This window comes from Geotrypetes seraphini, chromosome 7, assembly GCF_902459505.1.
Source record: "Geotrypetes seraphini chromosome 7, aGeoSer1.1, whole genome shotgun sequence".
NCBI classification, from domain to species: domain Eukaryota; kingdom Metazoa; phylum Chordata; class Amphibia; order Gymnophiona; family Dermophiidae; genus Geotrypetes; species Geotrypetes seraphini.
In genome coordinates this window covers 2,745,237-2,769,951 of record NC_047090.1, presented here as the reverse complement: position 1 = coordinate 2,769,951, position 24,715 = coordinate 2,745,237, and the positions used below count along the sequence as shown (strand labels likewise).

General features: G+C 40.7%; 1 protein-coding gene across 2 annotated transcripts in view; it reads left to right on the top strand.

The window, feature by feature from the left end:
* The first annotated feature begins 691 nt into the window (after positions 1 to 691).
* Positions 692 to 24,715, top strand: part of CRY1 (cryptochrome circadian regulator 1) — a 64,801-nt gene continuing 40,777 nt past the window's right edge. Inside the window, exons 1-2 of one of the 2 annotated variants that reach the window (XM_033952119.1) lie at positions 692 to 1,824; positions 21,658 to 21,766. In XM_033952119.1, coding sequence (XP_033808010.1) covers positions 1,667 to 1,824; positions 21,658 to 21,766 — 267 coding nt within the window. In that variant the 5' untranslated portion in view covers positions 692 to 1,666. The remainder of the gene's footprint in view (positions 1,825 to 21,657; positions 21,767 to 24,715) is intronic. The other variant, XM_033952118.1, reaches the window with a different exon arrangement.

Here is a 24,715-nt window from a genome sequence, read left to right as displayed (position 1 = left end):
AGACGCTATTAGCAAATTGGATGCAAGCGCAGCTGCTGAACCCCTTCCTCACATCCAAAGAGTTCTTCCTGCTTATCTTCCTAAGAGTTGCACTAATCCTCTCTTTCATCCCATCTTCAACCCCCCCCCCCTTTGCCATCACCATCCTCTCCTTGTGCTACCCTGTTCCTTGATACGTCCTCTACAAAACAGACGCATCCTATCTCCTTATTCCGCCTTGAACAATATATAATGTATTCGAAATTAATTTTCCTATGAACTGTTTTCCTACCTTCTTCAACTCTATGTTTATAACCTAACTAATTTATTTTTCTCAAGTACTTTAGCAAGAATGTGAGCCTTTGGGACAGTCAGGGAACTCTAAGTACTTTCTCTTCATCTTAATTAATCTTACTTAATGCATTTCTTCTGTTTCTACTGTAAACCGCTTAGAACCTCACGGTACAGCGGTATATAAGAAATAAAATTATTATTATTATTATTGCACCATCTTCGCCCCATCACTGAACTGACCTAGCCCCGTTTTCGCGCCTCCACCAGCACAGCGGGGCAAGCACGAGCGCGCGCACGCAACCGGCTCTTTAGCGCACACAGCGCGCGCCAAGCCGCGTGCTCATCCGGGCTCTGTTTCCAGCAGCCAATCACGGCCGCCGCGCTCTTCCAGACAGGTTGTCACCCTAAAACAAGCCCTTTTTAATGTCCCCGGAATACGCCGTAGGTGTTGGGAATCATAAGCATTGTAAGGGAACGGAACTTTTCCCGTCTCCACTCTTTTCTTCCCTCCGTGAGCTTCTACGTTCTTTATCTAGGTCACGGGCCTGCTGCGACGAGCACATTTCGAAAACGTGAGGGCGAGCGGGTCAGGTGACCGCAGCGGGAACCAATCAGGCGGTCGGAGAGAACGCCGGGCGGCCTTCCGGTGACGTAGCCCGAGCAGTGGGAGGGCGGGTTGGAGAACGTTCGTCACGGGCGGCTCGAGACGCGGGGACGGGGATGGCGGGAAGGGGGGACTTGGTTTTCTTTCTCCTCGAGGGACGTTCGCGACGGTAGTTCGCGCTCGGCTTCTCTGCGCCGTAGCCACAGGTCCGCTTCGCTGCCCCTCTTCTGTTCGGAGACTCTCGGTCCCTGCCGCGGACGGTTGTGGTGCGGCCTTGTTCGTTCGTAAGTTTTCTCCTTGGGGGGTGGGGGGAGACGGGCGTTGGGTATTTGTTTTTCGTAGGGGGCGCGGACCGGTCTTTTCTTTGAAGTTATGTCTCGGTCCGAAGCGGTTTCCGCCCGCTGGGTCCTAACGCGCGCGCTGTTGAATACCTAAGGTGCGAAATAGCTGTACCTCTGCCAGTGATCTGGACGCCCGTCGGACTGTCGGGCGGGCTGTTGCCATCAACCAAGAAGAGGGGGAGAAATTCGTTAACAACAACAGCCAAAAAAAAATCTTTCATTTCTGTGCACCTTATAATTAAGGAGGGAAAAAAAAAAGGCGAATCTATCTAATAGTGCGGGTTTGGTAGTAGAGAGACCTGAATTTATGATTGCAGTGGCTTTTTTTTTTTTTTTCATTTAATAACTCTGCATCGACTGATACTTGAGCAGCTGTCCTTTTGAAAGAACGAGCACGAGAGTTCCCTTCACGTTTGGCAGCTTTCGTTTGCTCGAGACAGTTCTGGAGATGGGAGTGAACGCGGTGCACTGGTTCCGGAAAGGACTGAGGCTCCACGACAACCCGGCCCTGAGAGAGTGCATTCAGGGCGCTGACACCGTGCGTTGTGTCTACATCCTCGATCCCTGGTTTGCAGGTTCATCTAATGTGGGGATCAACAGGTGGCGGTAAGGAGATGCTTTTTTGGTTTTTAAATATACATCTACTAAAATGAGTAATGCACATGCAAGCTTTTTTGATGGGTGCAAGGGATGTTGCTTTAACCATGGAGAAAATAATGTAGTTTTACTGGGTCCTCAAAACGTAGCACTTCAGGTAGGATGAAGAAGATGTCTTCCCTGGAAATTCTATTGCAACGATCCACAGAACATTCATGGGAGCCTCCAAGTAGGTCAACCTCATCCCGGCCTCAAAAACATCTTTACTGAGGAGTTACTAGATTGGCCCTTAACCCTTTCAGGACCAAGGGACATATTTGTCCCATAACTTTAAAATCCTATAAATTTTGATTGGGATAGTCTACAGTTCTAAATTTGATATGTACGGATTCCATATGATACTGCCTTTATGTAAACAAACTGGTTCCGACATTCATTCATTAGCGTCGTTGCCAGATTGACGAGAAGATTCACTTGCCACACTGTCCATAAGCCAGAAGTGTGATTTAAAAAAAAAAAATAATGATATTTCACAAAAAAAAATCAATTTTTTGGCATCTGCAAGCCCTTTTTACCATAAAAATGTCGTCAAAACCACAAAAATTGGCCTACGATCCTTATGGTCCTGAAAGGGTTAAATATACATCCTAATAGTTTTGTTTCATCTACTAAAATGAGTAATGCACATGTAAGCTTTTTTGATGGGTGCAAGGGATGTTGCTTTAACCATGGAGAAAATAATGTAGTTTTTACTGGTCCTCAAAACGTAGCACTTCAGGTAGGATGAAGAAGATGTCTTCCCTGGAAATTCTATTGCAACGATCCACAGAACATTCATGGGAGCCTCCAAGTAGGTCAACCTCATCCCGGCCTCAAAAACATCTTTACTGAGGAGTTACTAGATTGGCCCTTAACCCTTTCAGGACCAAGGGACATATTTGTCCCATAACTTTAAAATCCTATAAATTTTGATTGGGATAGTCTACAGTTCTAAATTTGATATGTACGGATTCCATATGATACTGCCTTTATGTAAACAAACTGGTTCCGACATTCATTCATTAGCGTCGTTGCCAGATTGACGAGAAGATTCACTTGCCACACTGTCCATAAGCCAGAAGTGTGATTTAAAAAAAAAAAATAATGATATTTCACAAAAAAAAATCAATTTTTTGGCATCTGCAAGCCCTTTTTACCATAAAAATGTCGTCAAAACCACAAAAATTGGCCTACGATCCTTATGGTCCTGAAAGGGTTAAATATACATCCTAATAGTTTTGTTTCATCTACTAAAATGAGTAATGCACATGTAAGCTTTTTTGATGGGTGCAAGGGATGTTGCTTTAACCATGGAGAAAATAATGTAGTTTTTACTGGTCCTCAAAACGTAGCCCTTCAGGTAGGATGAAGAAGATGTCTTCCCTGGAAATTCTATTGCGACGATCCACATAACATTCATGGGAGCCTCCAAGTAGGTCAACCTCATCCCGGCCTCAAAAACATCTTTACTGAGGAGTTACTATATTGGCCCTTAACCCTTTCAGGACCAAGGGACATATTTGTCCCATAACTTTAAAATCCTATAAATTTTGATTGGGATAGTCTACAGTTCTAAATTTGATTCCATAGGATACTGCCTTTATGTAAACAAACTGGTTCCGACATTCATTCATTAGCGTCGTTGCCAGATTGACGAGAAGATTCACTTGCCACACTGTCCATAAGCCAGAAGTTTGATTTAAAAAAAAAATGATATTTCACAAAAAAAATCAATTTTTTGACATCTGCAAGCCCTTTTTACCATAAAAATGTCGTCAAAACCACAAAAATTGGCCTACGATCCTTATGGTCCTGAAAGGGTTAAATATACATCCTAATAGTTTTGTTTCATCTACTAAAATGAGTAATGCACATGTAAGCTTTTTTGATGGGTGCAAGGGATGTTGCTTTAACCATGGAGAAAATAATGTCGTTTTACTGGGTCCTCAAAACGTAGCACTTCAGGTAGGATGAAGAAGATGTCTTCCCTGGAAATTCTATTGCGACGATCCACAGAACATTCATGGGAGCCTCCAAGTAGGTCAACCTCATCCAGGCCTCAAAAACATCTTTACTGAGGAGTTACTATATTGGCCCTTAAACTCTTAGGGCTTCTTTTACAAAGGTGCGCTAGCGTTGTTAACGCACACGCCGGATTAGTGCGCACTGCTCAAGAGGAGGCGGTAGCGGCTAGCACTTGCGGCATTTTAGCGCGCGACATTCCATGCGTTAAGGCCCTGACACACCTTCGTAAAATGAGCCCTAAGTCTTTCGGGGGCATTTTTTTAGAAAATGCAAATATGTTTTGTTTAGTTTGCAAACTACTTTTGGGTAAAATACTTTTTTTAGCATTATGTTGTCCAGCTATTAAAAGGGAACATCCGTTAGGATTTTGAACTCTGTATCAGATTGTTTATTCTGGAGTTCTTTACCTACTGTCATAAGATTTATTAATAACTACCAACTGTTTCATAAATCGTTTAATTATGTATCTCAGAAGGATCGATGTAGTTTACTCTTAGTTACTGATCATATTGTTTTAACTTCTTAAAATCTTCTAGTAATCTTGTCTCTTAGATAATTGAAATGAATGTAACTGAATAGTCATCCATCTGCTGTAAAGTCTTCCATAGTGACAACTGCAGGTTTTTTAAGCCATCACAATTAACCTAATTAGAGGGGGGAAACACTACCAAAAAGGAATTGCAAGAGCAGAAAATAGTGTCTTAAAAGTTCATAAATAATGAACTCCACTGCAGTTCAAAGGGTGGACCAGCAAGTTGATTTTATAAATGAAAGCAATGTCCGAAAAGTGGTATCTGAGCTAATTTGGAGGTCATCAAATAAAAAGATTGATTATTCCAGATATGCTGACTTGAAAATATGCTCATGAACCAGTGCACAATACAATATAATAGCAATCTTATATACTGTCTGCACCAGAAGCTCATGAACAGTTTATAATAGTAAAAATTCAAATAGTAGTAAAAATGAATACATAATTAAGCAGCATAAAATACAACATGTAACCAAATATCAATTTCAAAATACAATTTAGCTAAAATGGAGGAAACTCTCAAATCTTTTCATGTTAAATATTAATGCTGGGTTTTACTAAATCACACGTTATAATCTCAGTCAATACTCTGGCATTGGTAAACCATTCATAATACCACAACTATATCTCTCAATGCCGCTCTCTCTTCTTAACAAATTGCTTTAGTCAAACTATCAGGGCTTCAGACATGCCATTTGGTCACCACACAATTTTTTGTGTTTGCTTGGTTGCCAAAATTCTTCTCACTGGCTTCACTAGCCCCTACTCAATATGTTTCACAATTTTTTGTTTTTTTTAAGTGCTTCATTATATCTCAAACTTATTAAAGTGCTTAATGTCAATAACTTAACCGTTATAAAAACTGGTTAAAACTTATCTTATTATATTCTTTTTCTTGATGATCTTATCTCATCGGGAAAGGGACCTGTCATATCCGACATGTTTCGCCGACAGGCTGCTTCAAGAAAAGGTCCCCCCTTCACAACTTATTCTGCACCATCTCCATCCACATAGAAAAAGAATATAATAAGATAAGTTTTAACCAGTTGTTATAACGGTTAAATTATTGATATTAAGCACTTTAATAAGTTTGAGATATAATGAAGCACTTAAAAAAAACAAAAAATTGTGAAACATATTGAGTAGGGGCTAGTGAAGAAGCCATAGCCAGTGGAAGAATTTTGGCAACCAAGCAAACACAAAAAATTGTGTGGTGACCAAATGGCATGTCTGAAGCCCTGATAGTTTGACTAAAGCAATTTGTTAAGAAGAGAGAGCGGCATTGAGAGATATAGTTGGGGTTTTACTAAATGGTACTAGAGGTTTTTAGCATGGGCCGACGAGGTAAATGCTCCAGCACTCATAGAAATTCTATGAGCGTCGGAGCATTTACCTTGTCAGCCTGCGCTTAAAACCTCTTACCCTGTTTAGTAAAAGGAGCCCGAAATAAGCTGAGGTATTCTGAATAATTTGTATCTTATTTAACAGATTAGAAAACAAGTCCCGATATAAGGCATAACAGTAATCTAGATGAGGTAAAATCATTTTGAGCAAGTAGAGCAAAAGTAGATTGCTCAAAATAAGACCTGGTTAATGCATAAAAATCTGGATCTATCCTCCTTTTGGAAAGACCTCCCTTAGGGAAGGAAAAGAGAATTGGGAACCTGGATTCTTAAACAGAGAATTTTGGTTTTGCTGACATTTCACTTCAGTGTATTAGTCAAAGCCCAATGTTGGATTCTGCCTGTACAAGAAGGACTCAGTACGGGGGCATTTGGCCCAGGAGGACCTTTAGTCCTGCAGCTCCTCTCCCAATACAATATATTGATTTAATATTTGAAAATTTGCTCATCTCCCTGTGAGTAAAGTACGTGGTGACGATTATTTCAGTTGGTAGGGTTGGTAAGAACTGTTTTATTTGTGACTCATCTGTTTTGCTATCCCTTTAGAAGCTGTTGCCCTAGCTGATTGCATGGTTTGCCTAATGGGTAAGCTGGCCCTGCAGGACCCTTGTTAAGCCGTGGGCTTTTTGCACTAATAACACAACATGTATTAACATGTGCTATGGTAGCGTACTTTAATAAATCTAGTTCTAAAGTGGTAGATAAGCTCATTACAGTTACTCCTCACTTATTGACATACCCAGTTAACGACTGCCCAGACTTAACAGCCACCTCTCGGACCAGTTGGTGGAAACGGCAGCACGGTGTCATAGTGGTGAAGTGGGACAGGAGCAATCTTCTTACACTTCTGTCCTGTGAAAGCCATGATACAAAAATGGCTGCTTTTAGTTTACAAGTTCCTGCGGCCTCGCAAGACTGCGGCGGGAACTCACAGCAGCCATTTTTAATTGCGGCATTCATGGTACAGGAGTGTAGGAAGATTGCTCCCTCCATGCTTCACTGCTAGGCTACCAGGGTTTTAAGATAAGTTTGGGAGGGGGCTGGGACTAAGATACTCTTCGCTAAACGACCAATTTGCTTAACGACCTAGTCATAAGAACGGAATTCATTTGTTAAGTGAGGAGCAGCTGTATTTGGGTGAGTACATTGATAGAATATTTGGCAGACTACTTTTCAAGTACTTTCTTATATCTGATGTGGATACAGCATCTATAATTTTACATTCTACCTTAAGGTTTTATGTCCTATTTCCTATAATTCAGTTTTTGTGGCCAAGCTGTTTCACTTAAAGGCTGACTTGAGGGACCATTGTTGTACTGAATGTGTAAGAAGAGAGGACAAAAGGGAGGGGAGGGTCCAAAATAAAGAGAGAATAATCTAGGCCGGTGTTCTTCAGTGCAAGGGCCAGTGGCAGCCCCTGAAGGACTCTGTGGCAGCCCTTGTCATTCTGGCTTTTTTTTTTTCTGCTACTCTTTGCGCCTCTATCTAAACTGTTTGAAGGACAAGGTTTCAAGTTTATTCGAAATTTGATGAATCGCTTATACATAAAATACTAAGCGAATTACATTAAAATCCAAATTTGTGCATATATTAAAATACAAAAGAATGATAATAACAAATCAAAGAAAGGGGTTAGACCTACAGACCAACAGACTTGACTGGATGGAAAGGGATGAGGGGATAAGGTTACAATATTAATCATTTTAAGAAAAGGGAGACAAAAAAGGAGGGGTATTTTTTTTTATTATTCTATTTTTGATAAAGGACTGCTGCACTGTAATTATTCCATATAGGAGGTAAAAGCATCTTTAAACAGGAAGGTTTTTAAATTAATTTTAAAATGGCTAATGTCTTTTTCGTCTCTTATATATTGGGAGAGAGAATTCCAGGTTTGGGGGGCTACTACTGAAAATATATCATGTCGTCTGGTGCCGATCACTTTTAAAGAAGGGACTACCAAAAGACCTTGGGTTGATGAGCGAAGGGAGCGAGAAGAGTTGTATGGAATAAGTATCCTGTTTATAAATTGCGGATAAAGTTTTAAATACTAAAAGTAGAATTTTAAAGGTGATGCGATGGTTAATGGGAAGCCAATGTGAGGCAACCAGAAAGGGGGTTACATGGTCATATTTTTTCCCGTTGTGAATAAGTTTAACGGCAAGATTTTGAATTATCTGTAGCCGTTTCTTTTCTTTTTGAGTAATGTTTAGTAGTAATGAGTTACAATAGTCTAGCTTAGAGATAATAAATGAATGTATAAGTATGTTAAGGGATTTTGGTTCCAAGAACTTGGAAATAGAACGGATTTGACGTAGGCGATAAAAGCAAGATTTGACTATGCTACTTATGTGCTCATGATAAGAGAAATTTTTATCAATGGCGACTCCTAGTAATTTTAATGATGAAACTGTATTGATAGGAGTGTTATTAATGTTGAAGGGAGAGCACAACTTTGTTCCTTGTTTGTGTGAAAAGAGCATGGCTTTTGTTTTTTTAATATTTAACGATAATCTATTAGATTTCAGCCAATTTTTGATTGTTTCTAATTTTTGATTAATCTGGTATATTTCTTCTAAATTTTCTGGGTTTAAAGGATGAGACAGTTGAATATCGTCTGCGTACGTGTAAATTGCGAAACCTATGGCATATTTTCGATTTTTGATTTGTACGGCATATTTTCGATTTGACAAGAAAGAAATAAACCATTGTAAAACTTGGTCGCAAACACCGATAGATTTTAGCCTATTTAGGAGTAAGGCATTTTTCAATAGATGGAGAATGCATTTTAAAATACCTACCTCTTTGAGGATACCCTCAACAACAAGTTGGAAGGCAGGCTTGTGGGGCAGATGTCATTGACATACATTACATTAGTGATTTCTATTCCACCAATACCTTGCGGTTCAAGGCGGAATAGTAGTGATACAACCTTGGATGGAAATATATTTGGTGGCTCTTCTCAGCTCATTTGGGCCCTGACTTAAAAATTACCGTATTTTCACGCATATAACGCGCATACGTGTATAACACGCATACGCGTATAGCACGCGGGTCCAAACCATTTGTGTAAAAAAAATTTTTTTATATAGCACGCACACGCGTATACCGCGCATGCTGCTATAACCTCCTCCCACCACTCCCGCTTACTCCCTCTTCTGGCCTGCGAACCGGCATCCTCCCACCCCCCCGCTCGCGTCACCCCCGTGATCCTACATCTCCCCCTAGCACCGCAAAGACATTGGTCGCTTACCCGATTGGGCACCGGCACCAGCACCAATGCAAAGGACGTGCCAGTGCCCGAAGATCCTCCCTCGTTGGGCTGGGCTGGGCTGGATGGTGCAAGGGAGATCCTTCCTCTTCCCTGTGCCGGGCTGGACTGGGCTTTGAGCATTTGCGCATGCTCAAAGCCTTCTGGTCTCGCTCTCTCCGAGATTCTCAGATTCAGAATCTCGGAGAGAGCGAGACCAGAAGGCTTTGAGCCAGGCTCTGACGTCAGAGAAAGGGCGGGACCGCCGGAAGAGGAAGCAGCGTAGATGCAGGGCTAAGAGAAGGGGCAGGACCGCCAGCAGAGGAAGCAGCAGGACGACGGTAGGAAACTTCTACATGATGGGGGGGGGGAGGCTGTGGGGGTGCGAGCGGTCCATCGGGGTGGGGGGGTGTTCCAGCGTGAGCGGTCCTTCGGGGTGCGGGTGCGAGCGGTCCTGCGGGGGGGGGGGGTGAATCGGACATCGGGGGGGGGGTATCTGGCTTTCAGGGTGGGGACAGGACTTCAAGGGGGAGAGGAGAGTCGGGGCGGGCTAAAGGAGAGTGGGCTGGCCAGAGGAGAGTCGGGGCGGGCTAAAGGAGAGTCGGGCTGGCCAGAGGAGAGTCGGGGCGGCATGCGCGGTATACAGGTGTGCGCGGTATATAAAAATGTATTTACATAAATTACAGTTCCCCGCGCGCTATACCCGTGTGCGTGTTTTACACGGGTGCGCGGTATATGAGTGAAAATACAGTAATACATCTGTTCTATTTTTATTTCTCTGTGACCATCATATCAGATTTCCTTGCATCCATCTTTTTATTGGTCAGAAAGGGGATGTTGAAGGCCTGGTGAATGAGGCAGTATGTTGCTGCACTTCTTATGCTTCTTGTTTTTCAAATGCCTAGGTTATTGGGGCTGATTTAAAAAGTTCTGTTGATATACTACACTGCATCATTTAGTTGGATATCAGAATGTTTTGTTTCCGATTTGTACTATGTGTACAAATTACTTAGCTGTGAAATATACAAAGGACGTTCAATAATTTATCTACTTCAGTAGGCAAGGAAAAGAGTTTTCAAAAATTTATATTTTTCATTATAGTCCCTGTAAGAGCCACAGGAAAGCCCACACGCAAGACCCCCTTGCCCTGTTACAACCATAACTCTCCCACAATGCCAAACATGCATCTCGCACACATCTGAGTTCTGGGATTACCCAATAAATACCTCTTCTCTCCGAAAATTTATTTTATTTCAAGAAGCACGTGTCTCACATATATACAAAGGAAAGAAAATCTCATATATGAAAAATACACAAGCAAGCCAAACATCTTATAGTCCAATTTATGCGTTACAAACTAGAACTAGAAAAAAGGTGAAAGATATCTTGCATAAGTAAAATAAAAGCAAGAATTTTTCTAGCAATCCAAAAGCTTTCTAATGGTTGTCCCTAATTCACAGTATGCTGCATTAGCAGGAGAGTAATCTATATATATAAAATCGGAGGTACAGTATGTATGTGTGTATGTATGTATGTATGTGTGTGTGTATGTGCTGCGATCACGCAAAAACGGCTTGACCGATTTGAACGAAACTTGGTATGTAGATCCCTCACTACCTGGGATGATATGTTCTGGGGGTCTCGCGGCCCACCTGCACACGTGGGCGGAGCTACAAACATAAATTCAGATTTCACCCATTCATGTCAATGGAAAAAATGTAAAAAGCTGCCATTCTCACAGTAATTCAAAAACGGCTTGACCGATTTGAACGAAACTTGGTATGCAGATCCCTCACTACCTGGGATGATATGTTCTGGGGGTCTCGCGGCCCACAACTCTATGTTGCTTGCTCAAGGGTGGGTTCACCCAAGAATTTATATGTTCTTGCTCCAGGAGGTGAAACTAAAATTGTTGTTTATAATCACGTTTTGCGTTAGTTGTATTGTATTCATTTTGTCAAATATTTCACATTATAATTTGAATATTGTACTTTTTATTAAGCTGTAAAAAAATAATTTCATTCACCACTATAAAGTATCTTTATTTGAATCCATTTACAGTGTTATTGCTATAAATTAAATACCCGTGCAACGCCGGGGCATCAGCTAGTTTGTGATAAGAAGCTCTTAAGTTGAGACAGAAACTCCGGACTCAGAGCAGATAATAAGAACAGTTAGAACAGACTAGAAAAGATAGCAATATATCATAGAAGAATGAGAGGGGAGAGAGAAGCAGAAAGAGTAATCCGATATGTACCAGAAGGCAGGAAAGTGTCTCGTGAATGTTACCTTTACCTAAGTGTAGGCAAAAGCTGCAGCCTCAGGGAGAAGCGTGTTTTTTCACAAAAAGAAAGCTTTTCCTATTCAGACCTAAGAGACCACAAGCAAGGCTTGAAAGAATAGAGCAGGCTAGAAAAAAAGGAAATATTCTTATATCAGTATATGTGAAAGTAAATAAGGATAGTCCAGATGGGGAGAGTTCTCAATAAACCATGCTGATTCCTTCTTTAGTGTCCCAGCCCCAGAGACACAGACAGAGATAAACCTTACAGTATGGAAATAGAAAGTCTCAGAACTAATTAAAAAAAGGAATCAAATAGAGAGAGACACATATTACCTAGATAGTTACCGGTACTCAGTAAGTGCTAAGTTAAATCAAAATCCCTAACTCCATACAAAGGGACAAACAAACACATGCTCGGACACAGAAGGAGAAGGGAAAGGATTCATTAGCCACAAGTATTCAAAGTTGCAAACACACAGAAATATGGGGATTTCAGTCAGGGTGGCGGGGGCTCACACAGGCACTAACTGAAATCCCAAAGAACATGAGAAATAGCACACCTTTTATATCGTTTTGCTTCCATAGCCAATTAGTCCATCCTGACCTTCAGGGTCAAGGAAATAGTTCCTCAGTCTTTTAAGAGTCAATCACACATACAGGTGTTTGTTGCTCCTTACCCAGAAATAATTTCAAGTTTACCACTAATTGGACTGGGCTGTATATTGGCAAACCCAGATGTTCAAGATGGGGGACAGAAAAAGCAGCAAAATATCCATCAATTTGATGATCTAGGTCCCATGCCCATAAAACAGCTATACCTTATCTGATGGAACAAAAATCTAATCAATGGACCCTTGGGCTTGTATTCCAGGACCCAATTATGCTAAGAAATATGATGATTGAAGAAAGAACAGAAGTCATATTGAGACAGGTACAAGAGGTTAATTGGAAGACCAAAGAAAAATAGGCCTGTAACCTTGTCTAGCTGGCAAATATTTTTGTACACAATTTCTATGAATATTTCCATCCAGCTTCTTTGGGGATTAACCCATTCTCTGCCTGCTCATTTGTGTTACAGCTTGCCAGGACCTTAGTGCATGTATAAGAAATTGGATATCAAAAAATGGCCTGCAAGTAGATCTTAAGGAATGAACTTGGGCAGCCCTGCCCTAGAGTCTTGCGAGGGCAGAGGGTCCGGTCTGCGGAAGTGCTCATGGGTTTTGCCATCAGCTAAGGACCATTGCCAGACAGGAGGATGTCATTCCACAGGAGGTTATTTGGGACCTGGTGGTCACAATAGAAGGCATACTATTCGTGGAGGGACACTGTAGCAGTGATTTCCACAGCGTGGTGCTCTTTGGCGAGGATGGCTCCTGCTCAAATGTGCTAGGGAGATTAGCCTCTGTATGATCGTGGGATACATACTCTCTGGAATTTAGTATCTCCTGGGACGTGTGTTGCAGGGCAAGATTTGGGGGCGAGGAATTTCACGTTCGCTTGTTTATTTCCCCTCTCCTCCATGTCTGGAATGCTTTGGTACATCCCGCTAGTCTCTGAATTCATCTGCAGTTGATGATGAGAACAGTAAAATTATGTCCTTACCTGATAATTTTCTTTCCTTTAGTCACAGCAGATGAATCCAGAGCCCCACCCTGTTGTGGGGTTTGTTGCTCTTGGGCATGCTTTGAGGCAGACATTGCATTCGCAGGTTTAGAGCAGTGATTCGGGTAGCACATGTGAGGGAAGAAATTGCATATGTTCCTTAGGTCTCGTATGTTTTATCCCTTTTATGTGCTTTATTTCAAATGCTGTGAGAAGAGCTATACTGGTTGGCCAGGAGGCTGTGCATCCAAGATATACCTGAGGACAACTCAGTGCGCTCTGTCTCCACCTGCTGGTAGATGGATGTAATCCCACTCGTCTCTGGATTCATCTGCTGTGACTAAAGGAAAGAAAATTATCAGATAAGGACATAATTTTACCATATCTCTGCCATCTACCTTCTCAAATTATTTAAAGGAAAGGAATACTGCCTGGAGTACATGGTGCTTTCATTTTTCTTTGTTTCTGTTTCTATTCCTGGCATGCAAGTCCTGGAGGAATTTTTCAAAAGATGCTTTGCATATTGATTGTGTAGTGCATTGCTCTGGATTGATTGTAGGGTCCAGGGATGGGTTAGGAAGCTACTGGCTTAATATTTTTCAACCATTGTGATATTCCTTCAACTTGTGTTCACCTAGATCAGTGGTAGGCAAACTCATTAGTCAAAAGGGCCAAAGATCAGCAGTACAACGATTAAGATTTCTTTTGAGAGCCAAATTTCTTTTCAAGAACCATGTTTTTAGGAGTCGTTTTAAACTAGCTACTAACATTCAGTGAAACCAGATATCATAACAATAATCTTATTTATTGACAAAAAATATTTTTTTACATTAAAATATAAATATGACAAAACACATATTTAATGACGCCCCACTCACCTGCACATAGTCAAAATCGATTCTTGGCAGAGCATATAGAATGACACGGAAAAAATTTGTCCCCGTGAGCTTGGTCCCCATCCCCGCAAACCATCTGATCCCATCCACACAAGCCTCAAATAGTTTTATACTGAATTTATTAAAGTATAAAAAGAAATAATATTCTGTAAAATTGTCAATTTATAAATCAACATCTTCTCATTCTCTTCCCCTTTCCCCTTTCATTTTCATTCTATTCATTCATAGAAATTAAAGTCTGAATAATGCCAGTCACATAACAAAACATGATTTTACAAAAATAATTCCCTGCACAGTTAAGCCTGCAAGGATTACTAGATGTCTTTCAGCAACTCCCCTCCCTCCCCCTTACCTTCGTGGCGATTTTCTTTTTTCTTTTTTTTTTTTTTGCCTTCTAGCTGCCCGAGCCGGCTTTCATCAAGTCGCTTGTGGCTGCCAAAACTTCTCCTCTGATGCAACTTCCTGTTTCTGGTTGCGCCAGAGGAGAAGTTTCGGCAGCCACACGCGACTTGTTAAAAGCTGGCTCGGGCAGCTGGAAGACAAAAAAGAAGAAAATCGCCAAGAAAGTAAGGGGAAGAGAGGGAGATGCCTGATTGGGACGTGTCATGCTCTAGCTCAGGGGTGCCCACACTTTTTGGGCTTGCAAGCTACTTTTAAAATGACCAAGTCAAAATGATCTACCAACAATAAAATTTTAATAAACCCAAAGCACACTGCACGCAGAGAAAATGTTAATTATCATTTATATTCCACGGGTTTTCAAAGAGGTCAAGGCAGATGACTTTGTGCAATGTCACCTCAGTAACAACTATACAAAAATAGACAAATATACCCCCTCCCTTTTTACTAAACCGTGATAGCGGTTTTTAGTGTAGGGAACTGCGCTGAATGCCCTGCGCTGCTCTCGAAGATCATAGGCTCCCTGCGCTAAAAACCTCTATTGTGGTTTAGTAAAAGGAGGCCATAGTGCAAAATATAGACAGCAGATATAAATTCTCAAAACGGACACATTTTGATCATTAAATTGAAAATAAAATCATTTTTCCTACCTTTGTTGTCTGGTAATTTCATGAGTCTCTGGTTGTATTTTATTCTTCCGACTGTGCATCCAATATTTCTTCCCTTCTTTCAGCCTCCTGTATGCTTTCAGGCCTCATTCCCTCTGCCCACTTTTTCTTTCTTTCTCTCTCCATGCCCCCTTTCTGTCTGTCTCCCTGTCTTTGTCTCCCGTCTTTCTTTCTGTCTTCTTGCCCTCCCCCAAGCCGCCACCATTGGGGAACAGGCTGCCGCCGAGTTCTGAGCTCTCCCTGCTTCCCTTATCCGTAAAGAGGACGCACAGGGCCAACCAACCTTCCCCTCCCAATGTCAATTCTAACGTTGGAGAGGAAGTTCTGGGCCAGTCAGGCAATGATTGGATGGGCCAGAACTTCCTCTCTGACATCAGAATTGACGTTGGGTGGGGAAGGTTGGTCGGCCCGGCGCTTCAAAGTCCTCTTTACGGAGAAGGGAAGCAGGTTGAACACCCCCTGCTCTAGCTAGCAGAGCCGTGAGCAACACTCAAGTGGTTAAAGAGGTGCATGCGGCTCGTGAGCTGCGGTTTGCCAACCACTGCCCTAGATTAAAATATTTTGAAGTACAATAATTGATTCTCATGGAGATTGTGATCTGCATTGATATTAATTCAAATAACATTTTATTTTCTACTTTAAGAGGCTATTTGAAAAGATCACACACAGATCGAATAAAGCAGAAATAAATTAACATTAAAAATTGTTTGCCATTACTGTTTAGAAAGTTTCCTATCTTCAGTCTGTGTTTAAGTGTAGTTGTGCTGGCATTGGTTAAGTAGGCCACTGTTCAGGGAGTAGCCCAAACTTCTTGCTTGAGCACTGACCTACTTTCAGAATGTTTTTGATTATGTACTGAAAATGTTTCAAAAATGCACCCTATAAGGAAGTAAACTGATATGTAACTTGTATACATTTCTATTCCATCAGTTTAAATGCCACCAAATATTGCTGTTCTGGTTGAGTTGTATTGATAGGTCAAATGTAGTAACTTTTTCAAACAGCTGCTTCATCTTTTAAAGGTAGGGTTATTCTGGTTCTTCAGTAGAAGCAAAGACATTTTTTAAAATAACTTACTTTTACTTTGTTGTCATGCTGACTCCTCCATCCCTGATACCAGAGAAAAGCATTCCAAGAATGGACTCGTGAAATTCTTTCCAACATCTGTGCCTGCATGGGTATCTGGGTTCACTGTATGTAATTTTCCTGAAGAGAGAAGGTTGGGATGGTTTGAGTGGAGCAGTATCCAGAATTTGATTAGTGTGGTGTAGTGGATAGAGTTACAGCCTCAGCACCCTGAGGTTGTAGTTTCAAACAAACCCATGCTGCTCCCTGTGACCCTGAGCCCACTGGGACAGATGGTGAAAATGCTTAAAGTATGTTACTTAGGTTGTACTGTATGTACTGATGATTCTAATCTAAATTGGTATTTATACACCACTTTCTTCAGAGCAGCTCACAATAAAAATTATATTCCTACTTATTACAAGTTAAAATTCATCACAAACATATAGAGGTCCTTTTTATTAAGGTGTGCTAACCGATTTAGCACATGCTAAATGTTAAGGCATCCATAGAATATAATGGGTGCCTTAGCATTTAGCACACACTAAATCAGTTAATGCACCTTGATATAAGAACCCCATAATCTTCCAATTCCTAAACTTCTCAAATATGTTTTCAGACCTTTCCGAAAGCATGTAGATGAATACTGATTTTTCAACAATTGAGGTAAAGTATTCCAAATGTTATTTCTGGTGGAATTCTGTGCAAAAATTTTAAAAATTCTGCACATAATATTTCAAAATTCTGCAAAGTTTAATTTGTAGTGTTTTGCATAGAATTCTCCTATTCTGAGGCCTTAAATTCCTTCCTGCCTTTTCCTTTCTCAGGTTCCAGCCTCTTCAATTCCATCTCTCACTCCAACTGCATCACCCCTAATTCACACCCCTCTCTCTTTTTCTTGTTGAATCCCCTCCTTGGCCCCCATAGTCTGGCATTTCTCTCTCTCTCCCTCTCCACTGGCTAAGAATTTCTTCCTTCCCATCCCCTTTCTGGTCTTGGTCGCTCTCTCTTCCTCTTTGCCATCCCCCCACCCCCACTTGCGGGTCCAGCATCCGTGTCCCCTTACCTCACTCACCACCTCTCTTACTTGCACGCTGAATCCCTTCCTTACTCCCCATGGTCTGGCATATCTCTCCCCCTCTCTCTGAAGTGAAGCATCTCCCATTCCCCCCCCCCCTTTTTTCTGGCCTCAGTTTCCTTCTCATCCCCTTTTCCCTGTACTTACCGGTCCATCATCTATGCCTCAACCCCTCACTTGCAGTCCAGGATCCATGTCCCTTTCACTTTCTTCCACCCCCTCCCCAAGTTGTAGTCTAGCATTCATTGCCCGTCCTGCGTGGGCCTGGCCTCTCTCTGACTCCCCCCGTGAGATCCAACATACCTATGGGCCCGGCAGCCTTCCCTCTGCCACATAATCCATCTACAAGAAGTGATGTGACAGAGGGAAGGCCCTGGTGGGGATGGCTGCGAGCTGCCTGTTCATAGCGCTGCCTCTGCCGGCCGGTTGCAGCCATTATTGTTTCTTTGGGAGGCCCATAGGTATGTCTGATCTCATGGAGTTGGGAGAGGTTGGTCAGTCATAGAGAGATCAGACCTATGTGGGGGAAGAGGAGGGGATGGGAACAGGGGCAGAATAGAAGGTTTGTGCAGAATTCTGCGCTGTGTAGTTGCACAGAATTCAACCAGGAGTAAAAATTTGCACAGACTGATGAGAGAAAGTTTACTAGATATTTTTTTATTCTAATTCCTTTAAACGAAGGTGCAACTATATCTAATTTATGTTCGATTGGAATTGGATCTAATTGAAAAAGATATTAATTGTAAAATCTGTGTTCAAGTCGGTCCATAAAAAATCTTAAAAATAAAACAAGTTTTAAATACTATTTGTGCTTGGAATGATGACCAAAGAAGCTCTGATAAAGGTGACACTTGAACTTACCTGTTTAAATATCATTTGTGCATCCGTATTCTGCAGTAGTTGTATACTATTTCTCAGTATTACAGTAATTCTTGAATACAGAATACTACTATAATCTACAGTAATTGGGACAAAATCAGGTTATAAACAAGAAACCTAAAATGTTCATGAAAATAAGTTCTAATAGATCGTAACTGTCACAATTTAAAGAAAACTTTTTTAAAGACAATGCACTAAAGCTAGATGCACTAAAGTCAGTAATCATCTAACGAACTGGTTTAGTGATGATCGCATTTGCTGACCCGATGCAGAAAACAGCTCGCCGCATGGTTTTACTCATTCTCCAATCCGACCATGCAAATAAGCTCATTAATATTGAAATGCAATGTAAACTAGCAGAGCGATGGATGCTCTAACATGGCTTCTGAGGCACAAAAAAAAGCGATCGCTTTTAGCGATCTGAAAAAAGCGACTGGTCAAGACTAGTCACCAATGTCTCACCAATACAAAAATATTTATAACATGCCAAACCTCCTATTTTTAAAAAAATGGGCACAGATGCTATGTGTGTGTTAACACATGCACAATATCGGTCCCATTATTTAAAAAAAAAACCCAAAAACTAACCCTTTCCCTCTCAACTCCACAACAAACTGCCATTGGGATACAGAGGGAGGAGCCTAAGGCCCTGATTAGCTCATACTTAGGCATCTGAGCCAATTAGGGCCTTAGGCCTCTCTCCGTGCAAAACATGATGCACCGAGGAGGGAAAGGCCCGCTATTTTAAATCGATGGATCTCTGGCCTGGAGGGACCAAGCCTCCCTCCTGGTCTCTTCAGACAGAGCTATCAAGGGTTGGGGGGAGTTCAGGGGAGCATCTGGTAGCACAGGGAGTGGGCATCCCACCTGCCTTTTTTTGGTGGAGGCAAGGGGGGAAGGTAGTGAACGGTTTGGTGAGGGGGCTCCATTGGCAGAAGGGAGTGGGCATCCTTCCAGTTTTTCTCATGCCAGGGGGAGGGGACATCCCTCCTGCTGTTTTCGTTGCTGCGAGGGGTGGGGTGTTCGGTCTCTGGTGCTGGTTTGTTGGGGGGATATTGGGGAGGGCTGTCAGGTAGGGGGACTTTTATTTAAAATGAGACAGATAATTGGCCATGTGTAACACCCCCCCCCTCAATATTAGTCCATTTAAAAAAAAAGGTTCCTTGCCCCAAACAGCTGGCAAAAGGCTTCCCTTGCCTCTTTGCTGTTTGAGCTTCCACTGCCGGCTCTGCACATGTGTGACATTCACTCTTACAGCGATCAATTGGACTGGAGAGATTGGGATTGCGATGAAACTCCGTGCGGATCATTTGCATTTAAAATTTTTAGTTCATCTATAGCTCTTTTAGAATTGGCCAAAAATCAGATCAGAGTGGAACCACGTAGTCTTACCGATTCTATTTAATGCATCTAGCTCAATGAGGAGTCTAAGATAATCTCCAGAACCTTAGAGGACTTTTTCACCTTTAGATTGTCATTTTGATTGAGTGTTATAACCTTGGATATAAATTCCATCTCATGTGGTTAGGAGGTTGAGAGATTTTGGCAGAAATTCCATCCTCGATTAGGGATGCTTAAAGATGCCTATGGAATTATATTGAATGATCCAGAAAGAATTTAAAAAGATGGAAAGAATATGTGAAAAATCTATACAAAAAAGGCAATGAGGATAATATTGGAGAAATTAAACAGGAAACAGATGCTGAAGAAGAACCAGATATTTTAAAAGAAGTTAGAGCAGCAATTAAAAGCTTTATCGAAAAACAAGTCACCTGGCATCAATGGCATTCCAGTTGAATTAGCTCAGAAGGTGTGATCATGGCCCTCACTCGACTTGTCAGTAGATTTGGAAGGGAAAACATGGCCAACCAGTTGGAGATCACTGTTCATACCTATACCAAAGAAAGGTGACGCCAAGGACTGTAACAATTACAGAACGATTGCATTAATTCCACACCAACAAAATATTGCTGGAAATAATATAATAAAAGCTACAATCATATGTTGAGCAAGAATTACCCGAAGTTCAAGCTGACTTCAGAAAAGATCGAACAAGAGACATTATTGCTAATGTTAGATGGCTATTGGAGAAGAGCAAAGAATATCAAAAGCCCCTATACTTTTGCTTCATTGACTTCTTTTGACTGTGTAGATCACGAATAAACTATGGAAAATTTTACCACAAATGGGACTATCCAAACACATAACTCAGCTAATAAAGAGTCTCATGAAAATCAAGAAGCTGCAGTAAGAATAGAATATGGCAACATTGATTTGGTTTCCAAAGGTGTCAGGCAAGGATGCATCTTGTTACCTTACCTGTTCAACCTTTTTGGTAAAGACATCTTCAGAAAGCAAATTTGGAAGAAGAGAGCACTGGTTTCAAAGTTGGTAGCTACCATATAAACAACCTGTACTATACAGATAATACAATGCTCCACAACAAAACAAAAAGAAGACCCAATGTTCCACAGTAAAAACAATCCAATGGTAAAACAAGACTCTGGATGTTTTGAAAGATGATTTATTATTCACTCATCACAATAAAAACATAAAAATAAAAATAAAGTCTGAATTTATTGTACACGTGTGATTTTCCTAACGTACCCAATATAATACAATGTTCATCACCAGCAGCAAAGAAGACATTCTTAATCTACTGAGAAAAGTCAAAGCCTAAAGTCATAAGATGGGACTAGAACTGAACATAAACAAGATGAGCATGAACACTGAAACTGAAGATCTTGAACTTGAAGGCGATTTGAAATCCTTTACAACTTCTATTCTATTTCCTGGGCTCTTCTGTAAACAAAGAAGCAACTAGCAGGGAAGAAATACTCTGCAGAATAGCACTTGGTCGCTCTTCAATGAAGGCTCTTAAAGTATTCAAAGGCAAGGAAATAAGACTCCAAACGAAGATCAGACTTGTCCACATACTCATTTTCTGAGTAGACGATTATGGATGCGAAAGCTGGACATTACAGAAAGAAGATTGACTCATTTGAGTTCTGGTGCTGGAGAAGGATTTTACGTATGCCGTGGACCACCAGAAGAACAAACAAATTGATTCTGAAAGAGATCAAACCGACTATGTCACTTGATGCCCAAATGTCTTATTTTGATCACACTGTCAGAGAAGAGAGATCATTGGAGAAGGACATAATGTTTGGGAAGATCGAAGGAACCAGACGAAGAGGGGGTCCTGCAATCAGATGACTGGACATATTGAAAATAACTATGGGGATAATGCTGAAGGACCTCACTGGACCAGCACAAAACTGATCTCTCTTTAGATCTAATTCATCAAGTCGTAGGACTCAAACATGAGTTGATGCACCTAATTATAAATTCCATTTGATTGGAAAACCATAAGATCTTCACTTTGGTTAACTTTAACTTAAATGTTAAAAAAAACACACTGATTCAGCTTTCCTATACATGCTAGTATCTTAGCCTGAGTATAAATCATATCTTTTGACAGTGGCACCAAAATGAAAATATCATCCGCATATGAACAGCAATATTCATTGTCTTCCAAATGAAAATAATTTAAAGAACTCATAAACAGATTGAACAAGATTGGAGAGAGCTGTGAGCCCTGAGGAACACCACAGGCTGCTCGCCAGGTCTGGGATAGCTCTCGGTTCATCTTAACTATATAACTTTAACTTTTAACTGTTTTGATGTTCTGTATTAAGTATATGCCTCTCTTGTTTGTTTTTTAGATTTCTTCTACAGTGTCTTGAAGACCTTGATGCTAATCTAAGGAAACTAAACTCAAGATTGTTTGTGATTCGTGGGCAGCCAGCAGATGTATTTCCCAGGCTCTTTAAGGTTTGTTCTTCTATTAACTTGTTTTGAAATCTGTACTTATAAAATAATCATTGATGCTAGCATAACAACTCTTTAAAGTACTGTATAAGTTATAAAACTCCCCAGCTCATAGTGATCTTGCATTAAAGTATTAGTTACTAGAGAATGACACAGGGACAAAGTTTGTCCCTGTCCCCATCCACACAAGCCCTGTCCCTGTTCCCATAGGTTCTGTCCTTGTATGCACAAGCTTCGAACACTTGTAATTTTATATTTAAATCTTTTTATTAAAGTATAAAAAGGGACAATATTCTGTACAACTATTTATAAAGCACAAATAGAGCCTTCTGTTTCTATCTGGCTTTGGTACAACCTTCCCAAAGATTGTTACCTATGTTTTTATATCATCTGGGAAGGCAATTGGATTGTCTTTCAAATATGGATGCAGAAAAGAACCTAAACGGTGTAGTGGATGAACAGGAAAATAAGTGTCTATTAAATGCTATAAATGTTTCTTGATGCCAACAACAATGGATGAATCTGTTGCAGTAATAGTAAGATGCTTGAGCAGCTGAGCACATGATGGAAGGACACAAGACATAAATGATATAATTTAACAGTACACTTCCCCCTCCCCATTCGCGGTTTCTCCATTTGCGGTTTCATATAATCGCAATTTTTTTCTGGGGAGGGAGAAAATAAAAAAAGCAGTCTTAATTTTAAAATAACCCATATTTTTTTCCTCCCTGCCTCCTTCCCGGCCTTACCTGGTGGTCTAGAGGGATTTCGGGGCAGGAGCGATCTTCCTACGTTCCTGCCCTGTGCAGATCGCCATGAGGAAATGGCTGCTGTGAGTTCCCGTAATCTCTCGAGACTACGTCGGGAACTCCCTACAGCCATTTCCACATGGCGATCTGCATGGGGCAGAAGTGTGGGAAGATTGCTCCTGCCCTGAAAGCCCTCTAGACCACCAGGTAAGGCCGGGAAGGCGGCAGGGAGGTGGGAATGGGTCAGAGCCAGATAATCGCGGTTTTTCGCCATTCGCGTTCCGGCTCTGCCCGTATCCCCCGCGAATGACGAGGGAGAAGTGTAGTTCATTGAAATCCAAAAGTAGTTTCAAGTTTTTTTGGTTTTTTTTTAATCATTTAATTCAATTGCCAATTGTCTAAGATGTGTTAAGTTTTTACATATTTGATACTAGTCTCAAGTTCTTAGAGAATGATATGGGGACAAAGTTTGTCCCTACTCTACAGGTACCTGTCCCCATGGCATTCTCCATTTGTCATCCACTTGCTTGTTCCAGTGGCTTGTTAATTTTGATCCTTGGAAGGAATTGTAATTGTGTAAAAGGTCAGTTCATACTGTGTTTGATTTTGTTGAATTTCATTAGGTTTGGTACTGTGTATCTTGTTTATCCCACTCAGTTGTGCTTTTTATTTGTTTTTATACCTGAGGTATTGGCTCATAAATATTTTTTTCACTCTATATTTTATTTATAGGGAATAAAATATTTCTCCATATATCTTTTTCAAACTTTGGAACTGTTAAAATTTTAAATATTTATATTATTTTATCCTGTTTCTGAATTGACAAAGACAGGTAGAGAGAGGTGGCACCTTACATTCTAACCAAGTTGAGGCATGAGCTAGCCACTTCACAAATATGAAGTGAAGTTCAAAATTTAGGTACATAGATAAGAGAGGGAGAGGAATAGATAGGGGAGGGAGAGGAATACATAGATAATATATTTGTTTATTTATACTTAATATACCTCCTTTCAAAGGTGAATCGAAGCAGTTTTAAATAGTTTTAAAAACAAACAAATTAGAAATGAACTCCAGTCATGCTGATAGGAAAAGGGAATAATAATAACAATAATTTTATTCTTATATACCGCCATACCGAAAAAGTTCTAGGCGGTTCACAACAAGGTAAGCTAATATATGGGATACAGATAAAATACAAATTAGAATAATGGACTTAAAAACAGATAAAGACAGAAAGCATTTACAATATAATGCAGAAAAGAAAACTGTTTAAAATTGGGGAAGCATTGAATGTAGTGGAAGAAAAAAAGCCATGCAGGTTAATAGATAATAAATGATGGCAAATAAAAACTTGCATGGTCCATCGAGCCTGCCCATTCATTTTTAAGTTAATATTGAACTAACAATCCAGTTGTTGTTGCATTTTACTTGCTAAGCATGCTAGCTGATGAACTTGGATGTATTGGATGAGTACCCAAGGTCGCCATTGTACAAGCCATCTTCAAATCTGAAATACTTGTGTATGAGGACAAAGAGGCAGAGTTTCATGGCCAGGTCCACTGTAGCAACATATGGAATGATGATACTAATGGCTTGCAGTCAATTTTCATGAGCATATTGTTGTAAATAGATTCAACATCCATTGGTTGCCTAAATGGTATTCTCTGGGAGGGGGCCAAGAGAAAGAAGTTTCCTTAGAAAGCGGTGTCTTGAGAGCAGCTAGGTGTGCTGATAGCATAAGGACTGAGGCTTGAACCCAAGACATTCCACTGTAATAGTGGCGATGCTGCAAAAAATAGAGCATATAAGTTTCCTAGTTTGTGTATTTTCAATGACTCCTATCTTTTCAGGCAGTTTCTTGTGATAAAGAGTTTGTAAATCTGTTAATTAGATCTCTCTCTTACCAGCAGTTCAGGAAATTATTGAAAACCTACTTAAGAAATTTTTTGTAATTTCTAGGTCATTTTGTTTTTATTGTCACTGTTTCAATTTTTTCTTGTAAACAGCATAGGACTCCTAAGGTACTGCGGTATATAAATAAATGTTTGTTATGTAGTTTGGGTAAAAGAATGCACAGTATATGGTTGAGGTTACTGGGTTACAATCAGGCAAACTTGTTTGTACATTTCAGTGTGGAATCTCTTTAGGGATTGCATAGTTTTTTCTGGTGTTCTCAAGTGAAGTGTGAAGGCTGGATCTTGTA